This window comes from Martes martes, assembly GCF_963455335.1.
Source record: "Martes martes genome assembly, chromosome: X".
Taxonomy (NCBI): Eukaryota; Metazoa; Chordata; class Mammalia; order Carnivora; family Mustelidae; genus Martes; species Martes martes.
In genome coordinates this window covers 43,231,127-43,257,807 of record NC_137897.1, presented here as the reverse complement: position 1 = coordinate 43,257,807, position 26,681 = coordinate 43,231,127, and the positions used below count along the sequence as shown (strand labels likewise).

At 52.0% G+C, this 26,681-nt stretch overlaps 1 protein-coding gene across 5 annotated transcripts in view; it reads left to right on the top strand.

The window, feature by feature from the left end:
* Nucleotides 1-21,035, top strand: part of IQSEC2 (IQ motif and Sec7 domain ArfGEF 2) — a gene marked incomplete at its 5' end in the record, with an annotated part of 77,780 nt that extends 56,745 nt beyond the window's left edge. For 3 of the 5 annotated variants that reach the window (XM_080794996.1, XM_080794998.1, XM_080794997.1), the window contains 12 exons: nt 840-1,101; nt 2,056-2,457; nt 5,176-6,071; nt 7,453-7,614; nt 8,089-8,211; nt 9,216-9,382; nt 11,972-12,111; nt 13,048-13,173; nt 15,083-15,182; nt 15,671-15,832; nt 17,404-17,577; nt 18,718-18,832. In XM_080794996.1, coding sequence (XP_080651122.1) covers nt 840-1,101; nt 2,056-2,457; nt 5,176-6,071; nt 7,453-7,614; nt 8,089-8,211; nt 9,216-9,382; nt 11,972-12,111; nt 13,048-13,173; nt 15,083-15,182; nt 15,671-15,832; nt 17,404-17,577; nt 18,718-18,731 — 2,728 coding nt within the window. In that variant the 3' untranslated portion in view covers nt 18,732-18,832. Of the gene's footprint in view, nt 1-839; nt 1,102-2,055; nt 2,458-5,175; nt 6,072-7,452; nt 7,615-8,088; nt 8,212-9,215; nt 9,383-11,971; nt 12,112-13,047; nt 13,174-15,082; nt 15,183-15,670; nt 15,833-17,403; nt 17,578-18,068; nt 18,119-18,717 lie in introns of all 5 variants that reach the window. The other 2 variants (XM_080795003.1, XM_080795002.1) reach the window with 1 other exon arrangement.
* Nucleotides 21,036-26,681: the final 5,646 nt, after the last annotated feature.

Here is a 26,681-nt window from a genome sequence, read left to right as displayed (position 1 = left end):
AAAAAGAAGTTGCCCCGCAGGGCAGCTCTTTACCTGTGAGGATGCTGAATGGGAGGCGCCTCTCTCTGTCTCCAAGCCTGAGCCCTTGCAGCCAAGGAACCCTGGGAACTGGCCAGGCCAGTGTCCAGGCAGCAGAGGGCAGAGGCAGGGCTGTAGCGGGCAGGGCTGGGCAGGGGAGGGGTAAGTCTGGAGGCACAGGATTCAGGAGTGGGCCCCAGGCTTGGCGTCAGGGCTGATCTGGAGTAGTGCTAGGGGATCAGGCTGGGAGGGAAACTGCAGCAAACGGTGTTGGGGACAGAGCCATGAGGGGGCTGGAGCTGAGAGGGGAAGGGGCCTGCGGTGGGGAGGGGGCACTGTGAAGGAACTGGTTTGCCAGGGGAAGGAAGGTTTGGGAATGGAGTTGTTAGGGGCCAGGACTATTAGAAAAAGGGACTTGAGTGGACAAGACTGGGAGGAAATTGGTCTGTGGATAAGGCTGTGAGGGGACGTGGCCATGGTGGACCAGGTATGAGGGGTGAGAAGGAACCGGGACAAGCCTGTGAGAAGACCCAGCTTTGAGGTAAAGGAGTCTAAGCAGCTGGAGCTGTGAGCGGTGGGGCAGAAGGGCAATGATGGTAACGCTGTGAAGTCAAGAGGGCCTGCAGGGAAGGGACTGCCAAGGGCAGCTTGGGGTGGGGGGTAGACCTCCCCTCTGGCCTTTAAATGTTGGGGTTCCTATGTCTGTGAGGAATGGGGAGGATGGGGTTGTGGGAAGGGATCTGGTCCACCCACGTTCAGTCTGGCTGAGCAGGCCCATCTCCTGGTCCCACATCCTGGTTCATCTTATCTCATCCCCACAGTGTGGAGGGTGAAGCCCCAGGCAGTGACCTGAGCACAGCAGTTGATAGTCCTGGGAGTCAACCCCCCTACCGGCTGAGCCAGCTGCCCCCCACCAGCAGCCACATGGGGGGCCCCCCAGCTGGGGTGGGCCTTCCCTGGGCTCAGCGAGCTCGCCTCCAGCCAGCCAGTGTCGCCCTGAGGAAGCAGGAGGAGGAGGAGATAAAGCGCTCCAAGGCCCTGTCGGACAGCTATGAACTCTCCACAGACCTGCAGGACAAGAAGGTGCAGAGGAAATGGCTCTGGCTGGGAATGGGAGCTGGGAGGGGGAATGGGGGTGTGAGAGAACCAAGGGAGGGATCCCCAAAAAGGGATACTTGAGGGTGGTATCCAGGGAGGGATAGGGAGCCCAGAATGGGAGACTAGCTCTAGGATCCTTCGCCCTACTGGGGACTTACCCACTCATTCACCACCCATCCGCTGAGTCTCCTGTTCACTCAACAAACATCGACTGAGCTCCAAGCCCGCACTGGAAACATAAAGACGAATGAGACCTGGACCCAGTCCTCCAAAAATCTAATATGAGAAGCACACACACCCATTGACACATCCATCCAAGACTGTGCTATAGTATATCACATATATCACACAGGATATCATTTAGCTAAAAAAAGGGGGGGGCTGGGGGGGCACAAAACACCATGCTTATAGGGAAAAAAAGAAAACCTGGAAGGACATATACCAAAATGTTAATTGTGGTTATTCCTACATATTGGGACTTTAGGCAAACCGATCTTCCTTCCTCTCTTCTTTCCTTCTTTCTTTCTTTCCCTCTCTCCCCACTCCCCCTCCCTTCCTCTCTCTCTCTCTCTCCTTTCTCTCTCTTCCTCTTTCCTTTCCTCCTTCTGGCTCTCAATTTACTTCTTACTTTCTCACCATTTTTGGCTTCTCTGGGTTTTTTTTCTAACTTTTTTGGAATAACGGACCTCTACCTCTTGTAAATAAGAAAGAAAACCGCCATCCAGCCTCATGTGCCAAGTGCTGTCGGAGATTAAAATGAGGACACCACACAGAGCCCAGCCTGGCGTGTCCAGGCAGCTCGAGGCAGTTAGCTGTGACTTGGGGCCGGGGCGGGGGGCGGTGGTGGGGGGAAGGGGGTGGTATGTGGTTGAGGCTCAGGGAGATGAATGAGGCTGGCGTGAGTTTCTGACCTTGTTCCCCTCGACCCTCCCCTGCTAGGTGGAAATGCTGGAGAGGAAGTATGGGGGCTCCTTCCTGAGCCGCAGGGCTGCCAGGACCATCCAGACAGCCTTTCGCCAGTACCGCATGAACAAGAACTTTGAGCGGCTCCGCAGCTCGGCTTCAGAGAGCCGCATGTCCCGCCGCATCATCCTTTCCAACATGAGGATGCAGTTCTCCTTTGAGGAGTACGAGAAGGCACAGAACCCCGCGTACTTCGAGGGCAAGCCTGCCTCGCTGGACGAGGGTGCCATGGCTGGTGCCCGGAGCCACCGGCTTGAACGAGGGCTTCCCTATGGAGGCTCCTGTGGAGGGGGCATCGATGGTGGGGGAAGCTCCGTCACCACATCTGGAGAGTTTTCTAATGATATCACAGAGCTCGAGGACTCCTTCTCCAAACAGGTCAGTATCCCTGAAAAGGGCCTTTCCTCCCCATCCCCATGCCCTAGCTACTCCTATGCCTCTTTACCTATGTTCCATACTGAAAGGAGTTGCCTGGCGAGCATTTGAGGAGGGGCTGTGAGATTGAGGAGAAAGATTTGGCCGGACAGAAAAATCAGGTCGTTAAAACAAGCAAGTTAAAAATCTAGGTGTGGAGAACACAAAGAAAATTTATGTTCCCACTTTCTGGAACGTGACCCACTATCTAGTTCAGGCCTAACCAACAGGTAATGAGCTCCTACTCCGTGCCACGGGCTGTGTGTGCAAGACCCCCGCAAGACCAGGGGAGGGGGCAGGGGTGGTGGTGGTGGTTTCCCAGTTTTACAAAGAAGGAGACTGAGGCTCCAAATCCCTGAGAGGCGAAGGGACTTCTCCAAATTGGAGTGGAACTCGGCTCTGTCTGGTTTCAAACTCTGCGCCCTTTCTCTTATACCACACTTACTAGGGACCAGGCTCTGGGCTGGGCACCTTGATGGAGACAGATGAGAGCTGTCCAGGGTCCTTGTTCTTAAGGCTCTCCAAAGCCAGTAGAAAATAGCAGACATGTGCGCGTGACTGTCCCCTGAAACAGAGTGGGCTCCGAGCCATGAGGAAGGACCACCTAGAGTATCATGGGAACCCAGAAGAGGGAAAAGAAACTTTCTTCTGGGACGACCAGAGAAAGCTTCTTTGGGAAAATAGCACTGGAGCTGGGCCTTACCAGACAGATAAGATTTAGCAAGTTAGAGACTGTTGGGAGGGTGTTGCTTGCCCAGGCAATGCATTGGCAAAAACACGGAATGGCGGGAATGTAATAGGCTGTGGTGGTGGAAGGAGATCATTCTCAGCCCAAGGGTATAGTCTGTGGAGCCATTCAGGTGCAAATCCCAGTTCTGCCATCTCCCAGAGATGTGATCTTCAGCAACTTGCTTAACCTCACTGAAACATGATCAATAAAACAGAGGTAAAACCTTCCTTTTAAAGCTGGTGTGAAGAGTCACTTCAGCTAGGAAATATACATGACAGCACTTACGCATGGTGGCTGCTAAGTACATGTTAGTTTCCTTCCTAAAACCCAGGAGGTATTTGGCAGAGATTATTGAATGAAAGAATGAATGAATGAAGAAATCATTCTTCTCTAATCTCTGTGATCTGGCCCTGCCATCAGCCAGGATGGGCTTCCCTGGAGCTAGGGGTAACCCCTGGGCTACCCCTGGAGGGGGTATATGTAGGGGGAAGGAAAGAAGTATTAAAGGGAAGGGGCGCCTGGGTGGCTCAGTGGGTTAAGCCGCTGCCTTCGGCTCAGGTCATGATCTCGGGGTCCTGGGATCGAGTCCCGCATCGGGCTCTCTGCTCAGCGGGGAGCCTGCTTCCCTCTCTCTCTCTCTCTCTGCCTGCCTCTCTGCCTACTTGTGATCTCTCCCTATCAAATAAATAAATAAAATCTTTTTTAAAAAAAGAAGTATAAAAGGGAAGATCGAAATCATTCATCCATTCATACAACAGACATTTAATTGAATACCTCTTCTGTGTCAAGTGTGTTGAGCTGAGCTGAAAAGAGGGAAGCCAGACCTGGACCCAGCCCTCAAGGGGAGAATGGGGGTTACGGGATCACAGTCTGGTGATCCTATGAGGAACCAGGCCTGGTCCCAGCTGTCAGTGCTGTCCACATCCAGTGGAGAAGTGTGTTAGTTACGTGTATTAGTTACATTGCTGCATATCAAATGATGCCAAAATTTAGTAGCTTAAAACTGAACTTTAAGATTGAGCTTAAACAAGAAACATTTATTCCTTCATGCAGTTTCTGAGGGCCAGGAGTGGCTTGGCTGGTGACTCTGGCTCAGGGTCTCTTATGAGGCTGCCATCAGGCTGTAGGTTCAGACCACAGTCTCTGAAGACTTGACTGGGGCTGATGGGTCTGCTTCCAAGCTCACTCACTTGACTACAGATGCTCACCATGTGGTCATCTCCATAGGGCTGCTCATGGTGTGGCTTCCCCCCAGAACAAGGGGTCTGAGAGAGAGAGAGAGAGAGAGAGAGAGAAGAGTGAACAGGAGTTCTCAGGAAGGAATCTGTAGTCTTTCATAACCTAATCCCAGAAGTGACATCCCATCCCTTCTGCCATATACTGTTGGTTCCACAGACCACGCCTGGGACAGTGTGGTTCACAAGGGTGTAGATGGAGACTGGATACCACAGAGAAGCTGAGTTACCAGCCATGGTTTGGATCTCAAATAATAAATATATGGATTTCCTAAGACAGAACCAGACGGAGGGCCCTGGGAGCCCAGAGGAGGCCGAGATTTTGGTTTATCCTGGGGGATGGCAGAGGCAAGAAATAGGGATTGAATCAGGGAGGAGATGGCATTTGGCTTGGGTCTACCGGGACATGAAGGAGATACTGAGATTTCTGAAAAGAGAACTTGTCGCCATTACCCAGCTCCTGTGAGCTCACAATGGCTCCCTGGGAGTTGTTTTATATACTGCAGAGAACCTGTGGAGGTGGGGGAGGGGACCCACTTCTTCTTGGCTGACCCACTAGGAAGATTGCCCCTTTTTCCCTCCCTCCCTCCCTCCTTCCCTTCCTCCCTTTCACCCTTCCTCCCTTCCTCATTCCTCCCTTGCACCATCCCACCCTCCTTCCCTTCATCTTCCCTTCCTTTCTCTCCCCTTTCCCCCTTCCCCTTTCCGCCCACACAGGTAAAGTCTCTGGCTGAATCCATTGATGAGGCCCTGAACTGCCACCCATCAGGGCCCATGTCTGAGGAGCCAGGGTCAGCCCAGCTGGAGAAGCGGGAGTCAAAGGAACAGCAAGAGGACAGCTCGGCCACATCCTTCAGTGATCTTCCCCTCTACTTGGATGATCCAGTTCCCCCACCATCCCCTGAGCGACTGCCCAGCACAGAGCCCCCACCCCAGGGCCGGCCCGAGTTCTGGGCACCAGCCCCTCTCCCACCAGTTCCTCCACCAGTACCACCAGGGACCCGGGAAGATGGTGCCCGTGAGGAAGGCACTCGCAGGGGTCCTGGGTGCTTGGAGTGCCGGGATTTCCGGCTGCGTGCCGCCCACCTCCCCCTGCTTACCATTGAGCCTCCTAGTGACAGCTCCGTGGACCTGAGTGACCGCTCAGATCGCGGCTCTGTCCACCGCCAGCTGGTGTATGAGGCTGATGGCTGCAGCCCCCATGGGACCCTGAAGCATAAGGGGCCACCAGGCAGGGCCCCAATCCCACACCGCCACTACCCAGCCCCAGAGGGCCCAGCCCCAGCCCCGCCAGGGCCCCTGCCACCAGCCCCCAACAGTGGCACCGGGCCCAGTGGTGTGGCTGGGGGTCGGAGGTTGGGGAAGTGCGAGGCAGCAGGCGAGAACTCTGATGGTGGAGATAATGAGAGCCTCGAGAGCTCCAGCAATTCCAATGAGACCATCAACTGCAGCTCTGGCTCCTCTTCGAGGGACAGCCTGAGGGAGCCTCCAGCCACAGGCCTGTGCAAGCAGACTTACCAGCGGGAGACGAGGCACAGCTGGGACTCGCCAGCCTTTAACAACGACGTGGTGCAGAGGCGGCACTACAGAATTGGCCTCAACCTGTTCAATAAGTACGTGCTCCCTGCTCCTGCCTCCTCACCCCGTCCCTATCCTGCCAGGAGCGCTTGGACCATGGGGGCTGGACTCCAAGCAGAGCTCCTGTTTCCTCTGTCCTCTCTCATTTTGTGGATGGGCTTTCTCCCTGGCCTGGGCAGCAGGGTGGCAGAATAGAAATCCCTCCCCACCACACACACACACACACACACACACCCTCTTTCAGAAGCAGCTCTAGTCCTAATACTGCCTCTGGCTGTGGGACTTGGGGCAGGAAGCTTCTTTCTCTGGGCCCCAGTTTGCTGTCTATAGGGATAGGTTCTGAACCTCAGTTACCCCACATCCCCTTTTCGGTGAGGAGGTGATACAATGTATCAAGAGCCCTGCTCTGAGTCCCAGGAGCCCTGGACCCCTAACCCGACTTTGGCCAAACTGTGTGTGCAGCCCTGGGCAAGGTGTGTTCCTTCCTTGGGCTTCAGGGCTTCCATCTCTTAGCAGGGTGTATATCTGAGGCACTGGGGGCAGTGTGGGGTGCTGGAGTAGTCCGTGACCATGACGAGCTCTTTCCAGATGCCTGGTTTTGTGCCAGGTGCCTAGGAGCGGGGTGGAAGCGTGACATTTGGTCAGAAAAGGAAGAGAAAATGGATGCCCTATGTCTTTATAGCTTAGTAGATGCCGTCACCTGTATTTACTTCTCGCAATAGCTCAGTAAGGTGGGAAGTAGTGTCCCTGTTTTATAGAGAAGGGATTGAGGCTTGGAGAAGTAAAAAGGAGTTGTCCTGAATCATACAACAGGTAAGTAATGGACTTGAGACGCTGGTGGCACCAAAGTCCCTTCCAAATTCCAGCCTCGTGGGGGCCTAAGGCTCTGGGGTTCTGAATATGGGATAGTTCAGACCCAGATTTGGCCTCGTGGAAAGTGGGGAGTATCTTGTCTGTTGAACCACCCACAGAGGTTGGGTAATACCTTGTCTGGGTGGAATGTGAGATGCAGACAAGGTAACCTCTTCACTTTCCTATTCAGAGAGTTTGTGACTGGGAGAGAAGGGCGTAGCCAGGAGCTCACGCCTTTTCCCAGGACTCTTCTGTGCCTGCTAGGGGTATGGAAGCTCCTGGCATAGGCCTCTCATTAGATCTTAATTTTCTTTCCATTGTAGTGTGGCTCCCATGGAGGAGGAAGTTGGGCTGAGGATGCCTTGGAGTTTGGAAGCTCTGTGAGAGTAGCTTCCTCTCCTTGGGCCTCAGTTTTCACATCTGTGAAGGGATTGGGCCAAATTATGTATTCAACTTCCTTGGTTCTTTGAGGCTGTGGTTGGACCCCAAATTAGTTCAAGTAGTGGGACAGAGGGCCGAGTTCTTGGAGGATGGTCATCTCATCTACCTCCCCTCTTTCTGCAGGAAGCCAGAGAAGGGCATCCAGTATCTGATCGAGCGGGGCTTCCTGTCAGACACACCGGTGGGAGTGGCTCACTTTATCCTGGAACGGAAAGGCCTGAGCCGGCAGATGATAGGGGAATTCCTAGGGAACCGGCAGAAGCAGTTCAACAGAGATGTGTTGGAGTGAGGACCCCAGGATGGGGCAGACTGGGCCAGGGATTCCTGGAAAAGGAGGGCAGGAGGGAGGAAGTGGGCAGCTGGTCTTTTTGCGCGGATAAACTTTACAAAACAGGATGAAGAGACCTTCCTGCTCCCATGCCCCTGTACTTCAAAAAGGTCTGATCTCTCCTGGCCCTATTTCTACAAGTCTTCTGGGTGGCCCTGTTTGTCCTCTGACCTGCTTTGGGCCTCAGTTTTCCTGTCTCTGAAAAGAGTGGGTCAATGGAAAGGACCCTTAGTAACCATGTGTCTGGCCTTGATTTTTCTGGGATGGATTCCATTTCAAACATTCCATCCTTGTAAGTACTTGCTAGGGCCATGGGTCCAGATTTTGGAAGTCTGGCAGTGGGGGTGTTTGTCTATTTGGGCAGGTCAGGATAGGTCAGAGGTTTTCTACAGAGGATTTGAGAGTGCCATACCCACTTCTTTGTTCCACAGCTGTGTGGTGGATGAGATGGACTTCTCCTCCATGGATTTGGATGATGCACTCCGGAAGTTCCAATCCCACATCCGGGTTCAAGGCGAGGCCCAGAAAGTGGAGCGACTCATCGAAGCCTTCAGGTGTGCCTGTCTCCCACTCCCAAAACTGCCCTTAACCTCCTTCCAGGGGGCAGCGGAGTCTGTGTCTCCAAGTCACCTCTCTGAACCTCAGACTTTACTCACACCAGAAAATGGAAATTATAAGTCCTATCTTGCCAGGCAGTTGTGCAGTTGTGAGGATCAGAGGTAGTGTACCTAGAGTATCTAGCTCAGCACCTGAGATGTGGGCATCCAATAGTTGACGACAACAGCGGCCCCAGCTAACACTTGTTGAGTCCTCACCAGATAGTAGCTGCTGAGCTAGGTAGGCACTTTGTACCATTATTTCACCAAATACTCATAACAACCCAATGAGGTAGGTGCTTTTATTATTATCCCCATGTTGCAGATAAGAAATCGAAAATTTAGGGGGTGAAATAACTTGCTCAGGGTCATACAATGAGTAAGAGGTGGAGCCGGGATTTGAACTCAAGTGTGTTTGCCTCCATGACCCAGTGCCCTTGACCCTTATCCTCTACCATTGATGCTTTGGGAATTAGGCAGACCTGGATAGAAATCCTGGCCCCAGCACTTCGGGGTATGTAGCAGAGAAATAGAAGAATGACGGAGAACTTGTTGCTTATAATGGGAGAAGGATTTGCCTTAAAGTCAGAAAGATCTGGATTTTCATCTTGTCTTCACCCTTTGCCAGCTCTTTCACCTTGGGCAGTTTACCTCTTCGCTTTGGGTCTCATTACTTCCTCTGTAAAATGGGGCTGCTAATCACTACCTTGCAGGCTTGTGGTAGGATTCCATGACACAATATACCTAAGTCCCCTAGGGGAGCTCCGTAAAAGGTAGTGGTAGTGATTTTTACACACTAGTCATGGGGAAACCGAAGGAAGAAGACATGCCCAAAAGGCTTGGGGATGTTTCTTGGGGGAGAAGGCTGGGGGCACCAGACTGAATTGGTGGGGCGGGGGCGAGGGATGGTGGGTAGGTGAAGCTTACTGGTGACTAACCTTGGCCGTGATCCCGCCCTGCAGCCAGCGGTACTGTGTGTGTAACCCAGCCCTCGTGCGCCAGTTCCGAAACCCAGACACCATCTTCATCCTCGCTTTTGCTATCATCCTCCTCAATACCGACATGTACAGTCCCAGTGTCAAGGCTGAACGCAAGATGAAACTAGATGACTTCATCAAGAACCTGAGAGGTGACCCCACACCTCCCTATCAGCTTGTCCCATTCTTCACCTGGGAAGGGAGAGTGGGCAGATTGGGGGTGGGCTGGGTAAGGAGGGAGGAGATCACATAGACTCCCTGGAAATGAATCTGTGGGGTTCTCTCCTTTTCTGCCAAAGCTGCCACGTTCCCTTATTAATTCGCTTGAATATTGTTTGTCTGCTCATTCCTGCACTGAATACTGAGTGAGTGGGTTCTGGGGTTATTATAGCAGTAAGCATGAGAGCTAAAAGCCCTGGCTCTTAGAGAGCTTATACTGATCCACTCATTGACACATCACTTCCTCTTTCCCTCTCCTCTTTATTTATGCCCATAAAGACTCATTTAATTCTTCTCTGTACCCTTTCCTCCATCCATATGTTCACTTATTCCCTTGACCAGCCAGCTGACCCTGGGTGCCTCCCTTGTACCCGGTCCTGTGTTGGGCGCTAAGGACACCCCAGCCCCTGCCCTTAAAGCTTCTGGTTTGTGGGACATACTGACTTACTAGACCAGATACCCAACACAAAAGAAAGCGAATCGTGATGTTAGACTGGCCACAAGTGCAGTCAGAGCTCAGAGGAGAGAGAGCCCACCTCCAACGCACTTTCTGGAGGAAGTAGCATTTTCATTTTAAGGTGGGCCTTGAAGGCATGGATAATGTGACAGAATAGCAATAGAGGAGGCTTATGTAGCAATAAGAATACAAAGGCACAGAGGTAGGACAAGTTGTTGGGAGAACAATCAAGATGGGGTGGACGATGCAGTCAGGAAGGTCAGTGGGAATCAATACATGAGGGCCTTGAATGCCAGGTGAGAGGGGTCACCTTGACCTTTTTTTTTTCAAGATTTTATTTATATGAGAGAGGGGGGTACAGTGAGAGAGGGAACACAAGCAGGGGGAATAGGAGAGGGAAAAGCAGGCTTCCCGCTGAGCAGGGAGCCCGATGCTGGGCTTTATCCCAGTACCCTGGGATCATGACCTGAGCCAAAGGCAGACGCTTAACCATTGAACCACCCAGGTGCCCTGACCTTTTTTTCTTAGTTTATTGTATTGATGTCAAGCCCCGGCATCTCACCAAAGACCAGCCTACTAAAAACAGCACAGATGTTAGGATTATTTAAACAGAAATGAGAAGGGGAAACAGAATTGAGGAAAAACAAAACAAACAGATGAGACAAATTGGCTGACCAGCAGGCTGTGCACGGTTGCTGGGCTCAAGCTCTTTGGCAGCTGAGGTAAAAAGGCGGTGTGATGACGGATGTTCCCTTAACACCTGCCCAAGGAGGAGGTGTGGCATTTCCAAAGGAGAAAACATCTTCTCTAGCAGAAGGTTTAGAGGGAAGAGTGAGTGGGTTTCACTCAGCAGACAGTCAGGAGTGGAGAAGGATGGTAGACTTGGGAGGAGAGAGTTAGATCAGAGGCCATCTGGAGCTGTCTCCCAGAATCCTGCTATTAGTCATTTATTCATTCATTCATTCATTTCACCCATCCTCTCTCCCTCCGTCCTCCTCTCTCTGTATGTACACACACGTACATGTACATACACACATATACACACTTATATATGTGCATACATATGTATATGTGTGTATATGTATTTGGAGAGGAAGTACCTCTCCAAATATATATACACATATATAAATACATATATGTATGTATATATGTATATATATGTATATACATGTATATGTATATATGTATTATATATGCATATATCTTTCCCCTCCAGTTATTAAATAAATAAGCAAACAAACAAACGAAATGAATACTTGCTCATACCCAGAAACTTCGGAAATATAGCAAATGAGAAAAAATTGTTTAATCATCCCGAATTCTGCCCCCTAGAGGCAACCATGGTTGATATTTTATTTTGTTGCTTTCTAGTCTTTTTTCCTTTTGCATACGAAACTTTTTATGAAGTAAAGATCGCGCCGTGAATGTGATTTATTATCCTGCTCTTTCTACTTACCTTGCTACAGGAATTTTCTCATGCTTTTTGTAAACACCAAGTTTTGAATAGTTGTAAATTATTTTAACTGGATACACTCAGCTTTAATTAATTGGGCCTCTATTGTGAGAACTTAGGTTGTTTCGAAGTTTTCCTGTAAGTAAGCACTTGTACATATATCTTTGCATGTATTTCTGAGTAATTCCTTAGGGCAGAATTCCGAGAAAAAGAGTCATGGAATATTCAAGCTTTTGCGAAGTTATCTTCCAAAACAGTTATGTTCATATACATGCCCGCTTCCCTGCCCTCTTTTTAACACTGGATATATAATTTAACATTATTTTTGCTAGTTAGAAAAGAAAAAAGTATCTGATGATTTTCATCACAGCGTGCGTGCTCTGAGTTGCTTGGAAAAAATCCCCATGCTGGGAAAGAAAGCAGCTGGTCGTCCAGTTGCTTGGCAAAGGACGCCTTTTCTGGCCCAGTCCTGACCAAGGGACTGAGGGTGCCCACTCCTTCCAGTCATAGCCATTGTTTGCACTCCTGCTTCAGTGTGGGATATTGTGGAGAACCCCTGCCACCCACTCCCCACATTTATGCGATATATCCCTGTGTTGCTCCTCTCCGCAGGGGTTGACAATGGTGAAGACATCCCCCGAGACCTCCTGGTGGGCATCTACCAGCGTATCCAGGGCCGTGAACTGCGAACCAATGATGACCATGTGTCCCAGGTGCAGGCCGTGGAGCGCATGATTGTGGGCAAGAAACCGGTAAGTGCCTTGGGCGGCTGCAGAGGGGACAGGATTTGGGCTGGCTTCTGCCACTGAGTGGTAGGTAAGTCAGTACTCCTCTCTGAGTCCCAGACTCCCCATCTCCTGCTGAATGGAGTGGGTGATAACGCATTCCTCGGGGGTCATGGTGCAGATCGAAATGCTCTTGGGGGAATGCCTCTAGTGCACATCATTTCCACCTGTAGTTTTGCCTCTCCATCCCAGGTGAGGAGCCAAGGTAATAGTTAGTTGATAACCAAAACCAAGAACACCCTCTAGTCTTATAGTCAACAAACATTTACAGATGTTGGGACGCCTGGGTGGCTCAGTTGGTTGAGTGTCTGCCTTTGGCTTAGGTCATGATCCCGGTGTCCTGGGATCAAGCCCTGAATCAGGCTCCCTGCTCAGTGGAGAGCTTGCTTCTCCCTCTCCCACTCCCCCTGCTTGTGTTCCCTCTCTTGCTGTATCTCTCTCCATCAAATAAATAAATAAAATCTTTTTTAAAAAAAACATTTACAGATGCCTTTCCACAGAGCCCAGCATTTCACTAGGGAATAGGAACACTGATATGAATCAGACAGAGTCTCCATCCTTGGGGACATTCACAGACTGAGAGTGGGGAGTGTCAGCATAGTACTTCTTTCTGCCTTATAGTCAGTCTAAGGGAGCAGAAAGGAGGGAAGAGTCATTTTTCAGTCATAGAACTGGGGTGGGGAGGAAGAGTGGAATATGGAACTGGGCAAGAAAGGCACTCCAGACCGAGCTCTATCTAAGAACAAAGGCAAGCCAACACCTCCATTGCTTGGACTCCTCGTGTCACAGTGACAGTGATATGTATCAGAGGTAGACTTCCTCCTGAGGTTAAACGGTAAGGTGCTGGCGGCCCGAAGCTGGCATGCTAGCCTTGCTGACACCTATTTCTTCATGCCTGCCTAGGTCTTGTCTCTTCCTCACCGTCGACTGGTTTGCTGCTGTCAACTCTACGAGGTGCCAGATCCAAACCGCCCCCAGCGGCTAGGGTTGCATCAGCGGGAAGTATTCCTCTTCAACGATCTCCTTGTGGTATGTGCCTTGGGGGACGGGGGGCGGGAGAAGGAAATGAAGAGGAGGTGGTGAGCTTGGACCCTGGGTCTGGGGTGAACCACGTTAACGTTGGCGGGTGGAGGCGTGGTGGGTGAGGTGCTTCTCCACGGGCTCTGTGCAGTCTTGGATAAGGCACAGGCCCCCTCTGCCCCTCTTTCCCCTTTCGGATCCATTTGGTGGTGGTGGACAGCTGCACGGGGGAGAAAATGTGAGGACCAGGGGAGTTGAGAGACCTACAACCTGGGAAGCTGCAGAAAAAGTCCCCGTCCATCTCTGTAGCCCAGAGTGTTGGCTGGAAGGAGAGGAACCTGTGACCCTGAGGTTACTCTGAAACCTTCAGGTGGTCAGGAAGCTCAAAGTGATTCTGAAAACCGGCTTGTCACCACTGTAGACGTGCATCTTTTAGAGCTGGGGCTCTTAAGGACTCTGCCAGTGGGAAGAGAATTTCAGGGTTTCCCTTCCAACCTCCTACCCGGAGCAAGAACCAGTATCCTGCATGGCCCCCTGGTTGCATGACTGCGGAGACAGAAGACTGCCTTCTTCCACGGCAGCCAGTTTCCTGGTTAGACAGCTCTGATTGGTAGAAACTGTCTCCCAATGGGTTTCTTCTAACCATCTTCCCTGGGCCCTTGCAATCACAGAGAACAAGTATTTCCTCTGCTCCTCAAGGATTTGAGGACAGTGACCTGTTCCCCCCGACCCTACCCCCGTGGTCTTCTCTAATTCTTTAGAATGGGGTCTCTCAATCTCAACACTATTAACATTTGGGGCAGGATAACTGTTATGGGGGCTATTCTGTGCGTTGGAAGACATTTAGCAGCATCCTTGGTCTCGACCTCCTAGATACTAGTAGCACTCTTTTAAGCAAAACTGTTTCCAGACATTGCTAGATGTCCCCCAGGGTTCGAAGTCATCCCTAGTTGAGAATTGCTGCTTTAGATGAAGTCCCTCCGATGCCTTCTCTAAGCCTCAATTTCCTCCTCTGTGAAGTGGGGCTAATCCCTATCTCATGGGTTGTCCTGAGGATGGAGTTAAGAAGTCAGATGGGGAATAACCTAACCCAGAGGAGGGCCTGGCTCACACAGGTGCTGAGTAAATGTCTCACCACCTCTCACGCACTGACACCAGTATGTATCCAGCCCCATTCTAAGCACTGGGTTCACAGAGATGAGCGAAACTCAGTCCTTGTTCTTGGGAGCTCACGGTTCGAAGGACTGAAAAAAAATGCTTTGCATGACCACACACTGTAACAGTCCTGAAATGAAGTATTTTGCTTTTAAATACCACTCGTAGATTGCCTGAGGTGTTCAGAGCCTATGGTGGTCGAATCCAGAGTGCCCAACTACTTGACAAAGACCCTGGGCTATTGAGAGGAAGACCCGTTAGCTCTAGACATGGGTTCATTGGCATTTGCCATTGTTGGCGGAGATCTTCAGGGATGGGCAAGAAACCCGAAAACCAGACTCCTCTTGGTGCTCCCAGTCCAGCAGGGGGCGACCACTCCCGCAAAGCCTCCTGGTGAAAGGCACCGAAGCAGCAGCTCACCGGAAGCTCAGAGAAGGGGGTGGGGTGGGGGAGTCCATGTGAGGTGTTAGATACAACAGGCTTTCTGGAGAGGACAGCATTCAGTTACTTCCTGTAAAAATCATAAATGCCTGTTGTGCGTCGTCATTACATATGAGGAACTTGTATTTTCTCCCGTCTCTTCCGTTCTGCTTCTCAAGCTTCAGTTCTTCCCAGCTCATGGGTGCGTGTGACTTTGTGTGTATGTGTCCGCTAGTGGTGGTGGGAGGGGAGAGGGCGGCTATGAGAAATAGGTGTCATGTGGAAATTCCCCACCCCAAACCCTGCCTCTTGTCTTCTTCCCGCCCCCCCGCCCCCGCCGAAGGTCACCAAAATTTTCCAGAAGAAGAAGATCTTGGTGACGTACAGCTTCCGTCAGTCCTTTCCTCTCGTGGAAATGCACATGCAGCTCTTCCAGAATTCATGTGAGTCCCTTCCTGGATTCCTGCATCCCAAAAGTCTATGCCATGGCCCCCATGCTCATCCTTCATCCGTACCAACCTCCGGTTTTTTTGGAGCCCTTTACAATGGGACTAAGATCTCCAAAGCACCTACTTGGTCCCGGGACGCAGGGCAGGCCAGGGTGAAGTATAATTTGGGTCCGTGCCCTGGGGAGCTCATGGTCTGGCAGAGAGAACCATGGGGTGTGTATGTTTTCTGGTGGGCCGAAGAGATGGTGATCTTGCTGCGCTTTGAAGGACCAAGCCAGAGGAGCTTTGTTGGGTGGCTCCAGAAGCAATGTGAGTAGAAGCAGAGATGTGAAGGAAGGGGTTTGAGAGAGCAGCTAGAGTTCAATTTGCCTTCATATCTGGAGTACAGGGAGTAACAGGGCCATGACTACCAGGAGCTTGGGGGCTGCGGGGTGGGGCAAAGGGGAGCTGCTGAAGATCCCCGACCTCCCCCTTCCCCACAGATTACCAGTTTGGGATCAAGCTGCTGTCCGCGGTACCTGGCGGGGAACGCAAAGTCCTCATCATCTTCAACGCCCCCAGCCTCCAGGACCGGCTTCGCTTCACATCCGACTTGCGCGAGTCCATTGCCGAGGTGCAGGAGATGGAGAAATACCGTGTGGAGTGTGAGTAGCCCAGTGGCGTCTCTTTCCCCTTTTCCTGACACAACACCCTGCAGACACCAAGAATCCTGTCCTTTGAGAATCTCAGAGTCGAGGGTGAGCTTGTCCAGCCTTCCTACCCTCATTCTAGGAAACTTTCAGCCTCTGCTTGAATACCTTCAGTGACAAGAGGCTCATTACCTCTGAATGGCAGATTATTACGCCAAGTCCTAATTATGAACCAACTCTTCCTTCTATTGAAAGGTGGCAGGGAGAAGAATCAGGGTTCTGGAGGTAGGACTCTAGTTTCAGATCCCAGGTTTGCTACTTATTACTTAGGTAAACCGGGGCAAGTTGCCTGACTCCCTGAGCCCCAGTTTCTTTATACGTGACATTGGGAAGATGAAATCTCCTTCACAGAGTTGTGGAGATTCGATGAGGTGAGGTAGACAAGGTGTCCTCTTCCCACATTCCAGTTCCTGAGCTGAGTCCCTATCACCCATTCTTCTGACCCCCAGAGGCCGCATCAAGTCACTTTCAGCATATATAATGGGAAATAGTGATTACATCTCATTCCACTCGATGCTCTCCAAGTTTTCTCTTCTCCAGGCTAAGCAGTCACAGTTAAGTAACATGGTATTGAGGAGAAAGAGGCAGGCAGACACAGAGAGAGAAACTGAGGCAGTGAACAGCTGGTTGGTGAGCTCTTCATGGTTCCAGGGTCGATGCTACTCCTCAGCAAGGCAGCGTCATACATTTCAGTTCACCAGATCCTTGAGACCCAGGGGCTAATTAGAGAGGGGTGAGCGTACCAACATGAGGGGGAAGGCGATAGAGGTCTCCATGACCACCTCAGGGAGGTGGGGTATAAAGAGGCTGGAGAATGTAGGCTTTGGACTCAGGCAGACCTGCTTCCAGAATATGGGCTCCCCATTTCCAGCTGTATGACTCTGGGCAAGCTCTATGACTTCTTGGATTCTCAGTTTCTTCCTCTGAAAAATGTGGATGATAATGCCTTACCTCTGAACTGTCATGAGATGGAGCAAAATCAAGTAAACACAGCTCCCAGCATACTGCTGGCATATAATAGAGGCTCAGTTCCTCTTGGTTTCCTGCTCCTGTCCTTCCAGGAGCCTGCTGCTCTGGAGCAAGATATCTGAGAACCGAGTGGACTTTGGAATGATTGCCCTTTGCCATAATCCTTCTTGCCCCTGCTGTGACCAGCAGCTGTGAAGCTGTTTTGAAGGGCAGGGGTGGTTTGGAAGACCAGACTGAGAGTGGGCCGGGGAGCTGGGAGCCAGAAGGGTGAGAGGAAGAGGGGAGGAGCAGGAGGAACAGGAGGAGCAGGCACCAGAGAGGAACAGAGGGAAAACCCAGCCAGAGGACATGGCACAAAATGGGGCTGGGCGGTGTGGGCAGTGGGGAGGGGGGCTTCAAAGATGGAGCTGAGGTTTGGGGGTAGCATGCTGCCTGTCCAGTGGGCAAAGCAGGAGCCCTGGGGAGAAAGTGGGCAAGGATGGGGAAGGCTCATCTGTCAGGTGGCCTTTCACTCCTATCCCTGACCTTCTCTCCCTGTCTCTCCCACTACCACCCAGCGGAGCTAGAGAAGCAGAAAGGTATGATGCGGCCTAATGCCTCACAGCCGGGAGGGGCCAAGGACTCAGTGAATGGCACGCTGGCCCGCAGCAGCCTGGAGGACACGTATGGGGCAGGCGATGGGCTCAAACGGGGCGCACTCAGCAGTTCCCTGCGAGACCTCTCTGACGCAGGCAAGTCTTTGGGGCCCTGCCCTGGCTGGGGAGATGTGGGACAGGGCGTCCTCTCTGCCTCCTATCACACTGACCGCCAGCCTTCCCTGCACCTACCACACACGCACGCACCCTGCCTTTATCCAGAGCCCTGGGCACCATGCCGCAGGGGGCCTGGGAGCCAGGTCAGATCAGGTGGAGCCCAGAGTCTGGGCCAGGGAGTGTGAAGTGGGGCCACAGTCTTAGCCCCTCTCTCTCGCTGCTCCACCTCTCCTCCTCTCTTTCCTCTTCTCTCTCTCCGGTACCACCTCTCCTCCTTCTCCATCTTTTCCTCCTCTCACGCCTCCTCCTCCACCTCTCCTCCTCCCCACCTTCCCCTCTTCAATGGGGGAAAGGGAATAGGGGTGTCTGTCCCCGGGAGGGGCCCAGGCCTGGTGCCCAGCTCTGGAGCCCAGCAGGGTGGGGAGGGGGGGTTGCTGCTCTGACGCTGGGCTCCTTGCTTGTGGGTGCAGGGAAGCGGGGGCGGCGTAACAGCGTGGGATCGCTGGACAGCACCATCGAAGTAAGTGCCAGCTCCTGCCCCACTCGCCCTCTGCATGAGCCCTGCCCTGCCTCAGAGCCCCAGAGGAAGAGGGGACCTGTTGCTTCCCCCCTTCCCTGATGGGAACCTCGAGGCTGCCTCTCCCAGCCAACCACTCTCTCCATCTGTCCTCAACTCTGTCTGTCCTCACTCTGCCTGTCTCTCAGTCTGTCTTCCACTCTCCCTAGCCCCTCTCAACCCCAGGGCCGACTCTGAGTAGAGATGCCCTTGGAGTTGGACCGAGAGAAGCTCTCACCTCCAAGTCCTGCCCTTTGAGCCGGAGCAAGTCACTCTGTGTCTCTCCGGGCCTAGCATTCTCCCTGCCCTGCAAAATGGGGATAAGGAGGAGGTCCTACTGATTCTTCCTCTCCTGGTGGAGGCTCAGATGAGATAGTGGATGTGACAGCAGAGCTCTGTAAGCTGGGGAGCTCCGAGTACAAAGTACAGGACTGTTACTGGCTTTCATTATGCCCTGGGCGTTCCTGTCTCCCCAGCTCCAGCCCTCAGGGACCGGGTGGAGTTTAGGGTTGGGGGTTTAGGAAGTCTAGACTGGCCTGACTGTCCCCCCTCCCCGCTTCCAGGGGTCTGTTATTAGCAGTCCACGCCCTCACCAGAGGATGCCACCTCCGCCCCCACCCCCGCCGCCAGAGGAGTACAAGAGCCAGAGGCCCGTCTCCAACTCCTCATCCTTCCTGGGCTCCCTGTTTGGAAGCAAGCGGGGCAAGGGGCCCTTCCAGATGCCACCACCGCCGACAGGCCAGGCTTCTGCCTCCTCTTCATCTGCTTCTTCCACCCACCACCACCACCACCACCACCACCATGGTCACAGCCACGGTGGCCTGGGGGTGCTGCCTGATGGGCAGTCCAAGCTCCAGGCCCTTCATGCCCAATATTGCCAAGGATCAGGCCCTGCCCCACCGCCCTACCTCCCACCCCAGCAGCCCCCTCTCCCCCCACCTCCTCAGCAGCCCCCGCCCCTGCCCCAGCTGGGCTCCATTCCACCACCACCTGCCTCGGCCCCACCTGTGGGGCCACATCGCCACTTCCACGCCCATGGCCCGGTCCCAGGTCCCCAGCACTACACCTTGGGCCGGCCAGGCAGGGCCCCCAGACGGGGGGCTGGAGGACACCCTCAGTTTGCTCCACATGGCCGCCACCCCCTGCACCAGCCCACATCCCCATTGCCCCTGTACAGTCCTGCCCCCCAGCACCCGCCAGCCCACAAACAGGGCCCCAAACACTTCATCTTCAGCCACCACCCACAGATGATGCCAGCAGCAGGGGCCACTGGGGGCCCTGGATCCCGGCCACCAGGGGGCTCCTATTCCCACCCTCACCACCCCCAGTCACCCTTGTCACCGCACTCACCCATCCCACCCCACCCTTCCTACCCACCCCTGCCCCCACCCTCACCCCACACCCCACACTCGCCCCTGCCGCCCACCTCCCCCCATGGCCCACTGCACGCCTCTGGGCCCCCTGGCACGGCCAACCCACCCAGTGCGAACCCCAAGGCCAAGCCAAGCCGGATCAGCACCGTGGTCTGATGAAGAGAGGGAGTGAGCTGGGGCCCAGGGAGGTCTGGGGAATCCACAAGAGATTCCCCGGTTTTTCCAAAATATATGTACACATAGAGATGCCCTCCTCCCCACTTCCTCCCTGCCTCGGAACCCCTCCTCTAACCCACAACAGCTGCCGTGGGGTTTCCTTCCAGATTCAAGGATCCTTGCCACTTGAAGCCTGGACGCAGGGCTCTCAAGCCCTGGGGAGTGGTGAGGACCTTTTGGAGATCCTCCTCCTTTTTTTGTTTCCCCCTCTACTCTCTCCATCACCACTCCCCGCCCCAACCCTCACTCCCTGAGGTGGCCTCAGACCCCTGGGCCAGTGTGGGCTCCCTGTTAGCTCTGGCTGGTAGAGAAGGGCAGACAGGTGTCAGGAGCAGTGAGGGTGAAGGTTTCCCCAGAGCACCTCTAGCCACCCAGGGCTAGGAGGGAGCTCCATAGAGTTGTGGCCAAACTTCAGTTGGCTCTGTCCTCTCTCAGACCTCAGGGCCTGGCTAAATTCCTCCATGTGTCTCTCCACCTGCCCGAGGAACAGGGCTGTAGGAGCCCTCAGTGGGTGGGCCCCCACTAACGCTGGCCCCCGACAGGGGCAGTCCCTCCCCTCCAGAGCCAGCCTCTGTCCTCTTTCCAGTGGGCCCCAGCCCAGACCTCTTCAGCTTTGGGACCTTTCCTCTCACAGCAACGTTCTTATCCTGATCAAAGTCCAGACAGGTTTGGGCGGGGGGGGGGGGGGAATCGGGGGGGGGGGACTCAAGTCTGGGATGAGAAGGGCACTGCCCTCCCTCACCCATATTGCATGCCCCCCATTCCCTTACACCTACCCCACATACAACTGAAGACAATGCACTTTACAAATCTTGCCCACATACACCTCGCTGGGGCAGGGCAGCCAGCATCAGCCCTGGGGAGATAGGCTCCCAGAGGGCCACCATAAGCCCATGATGTCCTTTCTGAGGCAGATTGAAGCCATCAGAGCGGGGGCTGGGAGCCAGGATGCCTGAGTCCTTCTGTACGTCAAAATCTCTGCCGCCTCTCCAACCCCTTTACAGCCCTGTTTATTTATTATAAATATATTTTTTACAAGCCCCAGCTCTTCCTCTCGCCCCACATACCCAGCTCCTTTCTCAGTTCCTGCCTCCCTCTGCCCCCCACCCACCATGGGCTGCAGTACAGACAGACAGACCCTGGCTGTATGAAGGTCCAGGGACCCAGGGGCTTGGGGGTGGGGGAGGGCAGCAGCCAGAGGGGCTGTACGGAGAGGAGCTGGGGTTCAGGCATTGTCTTTTTTCCTCCTTGTATATAAGAATGTATATTTGATGCCTCATAAAAGACCTTGTGCTCACCTCCCGCCTCTGCCTCCTACTTATGCCCCCTCCCCCTGGGGTGGAGCCCATGGAGAGAGAGGCCTTTAGCCCAGGGAGGTGAGGTGTGAAGGGTAGCAGCCCAGGCACCTGGGTGGGTGAGATGCCTTGGGTGGGTGGAAGGTGGGGGAGGAGGGAGGTTTCCCCATCTCAGCTTGTTAACGGCCATGTGACAGCAGCAAGGGTGTGTGGGCTTTGGAGTTGAGCCAGTTCAAATCCTGGGGTTTTCCCTCCTGAGGCACACACACTTGGGAAAAGCACCCTCTCAGACTTGGTCTTCTTGACTTAAAACTGGAGGGGATGAGCTGTTGCCACATGGAATTGTGATGATGACAGGCAGTGACGAATGTCAAGCAGACAGCATAGAGTAGGTGCTCGGGAAGTTAGTTCCCTGCTCTTCCTTTCTCAGGTTGGAGACTTCCTTCTGCTCTCCTGCCATCCATGCTTACCCTTCCTGTGGCTGGGCTGGCTTTGTCCTGGGGCCCTCCCCACACCCCTGGGGCAAGCCGTGTTTCTGCCCTGGAGGGTAGGTGGGCAGGTAGGTGACCTGGGCCAGGAAGCCAGGGGCTAGATCCATTGTAAGAGCTCTCAACATGTATATACTTAGGTTGTCAGGTAACAAATAGCTGGATTCTCTTCAGCTTACACGGGAGTGGACGAGTCCAGAGAAGGGAAGGGTCTTTTCCAAGTCCACACAGCAAGTCGGGACAGGGGTTCCTGCCACTCTCCAGTCCCCCTACCTGCCCCCTTAGGAAATGAACACATTTCCAGCCCCACCAATTATGTCTTTGCAGAGTCCAGGAGGAATGGGGCTGAATATTGGCTCTTGGTTAGGGTCAGCAGCGTTCCCAGAAGCAGCAGTCAGTAAACATTTTTGGTGCCTTCTTAGAGTCTGGAATAGCCAGAGGTGTCTTGGTTTTCCCACTTCGTATGCACATTCTAGTGGAAGAAGAAGCTGGGGCTATCTTGATGCCTCCTCCAGGATCCAACCTGAGCTTTTGAAGAACTTCGATCCAGAGGGGCCAGAATGAAGTCCAATAAGCATTTTGCTTGTTGGTTTCTTTCCTGGTTGCTCCCCCTTCTCCCATCTCCAACCTAATGCTGGTGTTGTCTTCCCAAAGTTTAGCTGTTAGCCCTCGAATCCTTGCTTAGTCACAGACTTGACCAGGTTGCCGTCGGCAGCTCACCTAGCCCCTCAGAGGCTGGTCTTTCACCTGTATAATAAGGATAATAATCTTGCAGGGAAATTGTTCACAGATGCATGTGAAATGCCTGCCTCCTGCACAGTAAGCTGTTCTCTGCCACCTACAGAAACGAACGCAAATTCCTTGTCTTGACATTGGAGGTCCTCCACCGCGTGGCCCCAGTCGATCTCCTCGTCCTCATTCCTCGCCCACACTTCGACCACCCACTCACTGTTCCCGGAGAAGGCCTGTGTGTAATTTTCCGGCTCCATATTTTACCTGTGCCTGCCCCCACCCCCGGCAAAGGTGCCTCCCCAATCCCCTGATGAAGATTTCCTCCCTCCGGTGAGATTGGGCTTAAAAGACCCACCCCTCACAAAATGTGCCCTTGATCACATCCTCTGACATCTTTCATGTCATCTTTCTTCCCCACTAGGCCACAAGGGGCTCAAGAGTGACAATGGTCTGAATCATTGCTGTCCAGAGCGTTGCACGGCACAGATGACACTGAAATTTTGTTGATTTGAGCGAATGTATAGTTCTTTCTAAGCTGAATCTTAGAGTAAGTTATCTTTGCATTGGTTGGTTTACTGATTGGTACAACCTGCGTACCGACAGCCCCCCCCCCACCGCCCCTGGACCTCTTCATGCCTCCTTCAGCTCTTTCCTATGTTCTCCCCTCCCCTCCTCAGTGCAGCACCAGCACGCGGCTGTCCCTGTCCCCCCTCCCTATCCTCTGCTCCCCAGAGCCTCACCGTCCAGACTGTGGAGGAGAGGTATTTCGGCTCCTCACCTCCCCATTTCTTTGAGGGCCTGAAGACAAGAAGCCCAGTGGCTGTCCAGCCTTTCAAGGTTCTACTGCCCGTCTCTTTGGGGACGTGGATGGGAAGGGACAACACATAACAAAGGACAAAGTTCCTAGACACTCACAGTGTTCTTTGTCCTAGACCAGTGCTGTCCAATAAGTCTTTCTGTGATGATGGAAATGTCCTATATTTGTGCTGTCCAGTACAGTAACCCCTAGCACATGTGGCTATTGGCCCCTTGAAATGTGGCCAGTGTAACTGAGGAACTGATTTTTATTTTTTAATTTAAATAGAAATAGCCACGTGTGGGTGGTGGCTGCCATATTAGAACAGGACAAGACCTTCAGGAGGGAACAGCCTGGCGGGGATAATGTCCACGCCATATGATACTAAGTACAGGCCCAGAAGGGAGCAGAGTATGTGGGGGGGGGGGTAAAAAAGAAGGGGAAAACCCAACTTTGGGTGGCGGGATGGGTGAACAAGGAGGGCGCTGCCCCTTTAGCTGAGTCTTGAGTGGTAAGTAGGAATCACCCTGGTAAAGAAGGGCATTCGTCAGAGGGAGCAGGGTAGACAAGGGTGTGGAGGGAGGTGTGTGACTTTGTGATTGTTAGTGGCATAGTGAGAAGGAATGGGAGAGGGAAGCCCAGCTGGCAGGCATGGCATATTCTCGAAGCCCAGAGGCTGGCAGACAGTGTGCCCTCTTTCCTCTGTTGCCAACAGGTTTTTTCCCCCTAGCCTCATGAGGACCTGAAGTATGACCCGGTGACACATTGAGCTACAGTGTTCCCCACTGTAAAGTTACTGTTTTTCCCCCTTATAATAAATGAGCATCTCGTGGAGAGCAACATTGAGATTGTGTAAATATCCCTCAAACTTTCACCCACCAGTATTCTCCTCAAACTTTCACCCACCAGTATTCACTGTTGCTTATCCAGATTGCCAAATGGTGATTTTCAATTTTTTTTAAAAAATATTTTATTTATTTATTTGACAGACAGAGATCACAAGTAGGCAGAGAGGCAGGCAGAGAGAGAGGGGGAAGCAGGCTCCCTGCTGAGCGGAGAGCCCGATGTGGGGCTTGATCCCAGGACCCTGGGATCATGACCTGAGCCCAAGGCAGAGCCTTTAACCCACTGAGCCACCCAGGCACCCCCAAATGGTGATTTTCAAATGCTATCATACTTTTGACATGGATTAGTTGACTTTCCACTGTAAGGGAGAGCTTTCCCCTCTTTTACAAGTATTTGTTTGTATCCTCATGGACTCTTGATTGTCTATTGTATTCGATGGTTATAACACATTAGTATCATTCTTTATTATGATGTTCAAAATGTCTCAGATTTGGCCAGCAGGAGGCTCTCTGGAAGCTGGCTTCTATGGCCTTTGGGCAGGTCTCCATTTTTTTCTTTTTCTTTTCTTTTTTTCTTTTTCTTTTTCTTTTTTTTGAGCACTTCCTTGTTTTCTGGCACCACAAGATGCTCCAGGCCCATCATGCACTTTCTCTGCCCCAGTCTTGGAATCAGCCGCTTTTCCCAAGGACCCCTGGTTCTTTTTAGTAGAGAATAGCATTTAGGAAGCAAGATTTGGGCCAAAGTTTCAGTGTTAGAGCTATGTTTTAAGAATTTACTTTTTTGCTTGGAAAAATTCTGAGCATCTGTTGATGATCATCTTACTCCATCCTTCCTTTAAGGACAAGTTTTCCCTTTTCTCTCTTTTTATATATGTATATCAGTGTGGAGTCATGGATTTTTATTTCATTCTTCAATGAGTTAGAAATCCACTATAGTAATTATTTTGGAATTATCGCTATTTTCAACATATTTTATTGTTCTGCATATAGATATATTCATGAATTCACACAGACACCTTGATACCTTGAAGAGGCTCTTTTAGTAATCCAGGCTAGAGATAGTAAATGGCTCTCAGGGGAAGAGAAGATTAGAAAATGGCAGGGGGAGGAAGGGATGGATTCCAGAGCTATTCAGGAGTTAGAACTCACAGCTCACACCTACTTCAGAACTAGAGTGGACCCTATTTTGCAAATCAAAAAGTAAGGTACGGAGTCACTCTCATCCTCCCCATTCAGAAGACGTGGATGGGGTGAGTGTACTGGAGAGGCCAGCCGAAGCTTCCAGTCACTGTTTTGCCTCGGTCCCATGCCAGACTCACTCTCCCAGGTGGGTGGGTGAGGCCAACCTAGCCCCCAGCCCATGGTGAACTCCCTGGTGCTTCCCAATTCTTAACTGAGCAGTGCCCAGATCTAGGTTGATCTCCAGCAAAACCCAAGGGTTGGGAAAGGAGCCCGTTTCCTGAGCACCGCACTGGGGTTGGGTGGTGGGGGCGGGGAGCACCATCTGAGACTTTTACAGGCAGAATTGCGTAGCAGTCAGACAGACCTGGGTTTGAACTCCAGCTCTGCCCCTTACTAGCCATATGATGTGGTAGGTTCATACTTCTCTGAGCTTCAGTCCCCTTATGTGTAAAAGAGGGATAACCATACCTATTTCATAGCTCTTGGTCCTTGATGAGTGGCAGTTATGGTTATCTCTAATCTTCATAACTACCCTGTAAGGAAGGGATTACAGAGCCTCTTTGGATAAATGAGAAAATCAAGGCTAAGGAAGAAGAGGTACTTGGCAGATCTCTGTTGGTGAATGTCAGCTTCAGGAAAGTGGGGACCATATCTGTCTTGGTCGCCATCATATTCCCAGGGCTCAGAAAAGTGCCTGGTGCATAAGAGGAGTTTAATAAATATTTGTGAATGAATGAATTAGATCTGACTGGCTTCAAAGACTCTGTGCAATTTCCATTTGCGCTTCCAAGATGGTGGGGCTGGTGTCTGGGCTAAGGCCATCAGAGAAGGTTATGGGATGTGTGGGCTGACCTGAGCCCCCAAACCTGGTCTTCTGACTCCTGATTCTTTGCTCTTCACTGAGCTGCATTTGATGGAGATGCTGAGCTGCCTTCAGCCTAGTATTTGGCATATCTCTCACTTTCTGCATTCTCCTCACCCTTCTGCCTGGTCCTATTCCTGGTGAGAGCAAATGACAGAAAGAGCATTTGACCAGGAGGTAGCAACTTCCTGTGTAACAGTAGGGAAGTTGTTTAATCTTTCTAGAATGTAGTTCCTTGTCTACAGAATGGGTAAGTTGACCTACATCTTTCCTAGGACAAAGGTTAAGGGAAATTGCAAAGATTAATAAGGATTAAAGTAATTAGGCCTATCTGACACTAAGGTGTGAGCTCCTACTGGTGTGTACTGCTCTATTAGATAAGATGTCTTCAGCTTCATCCTGAAGTAGGCAGAATGATGTACCTAACTGGGACATGTAGGTACAGTTAACTGTTCCTAATTCAAACGTACTCAAGCTTGTCACAGATGCTTAGATACTTACACAGGAAGTATTTGCAAAATCATATAGTTTATTTTCAGTCACTATATACTAAAGATGCTCAAAAATATACATTCATTTTTCTTTTGTTTACTCAACATTTACTGCTTATGGTGACTGCAAGGGATGAATAAAGCCATATGGTCCCTGCCCTTAAGGAATTCAGTCTGATGCACACAAAATAAGCATTTAATCAGCATGTATACGTGTACTCTAATATGTGCACAGTAGGTGTTCAAA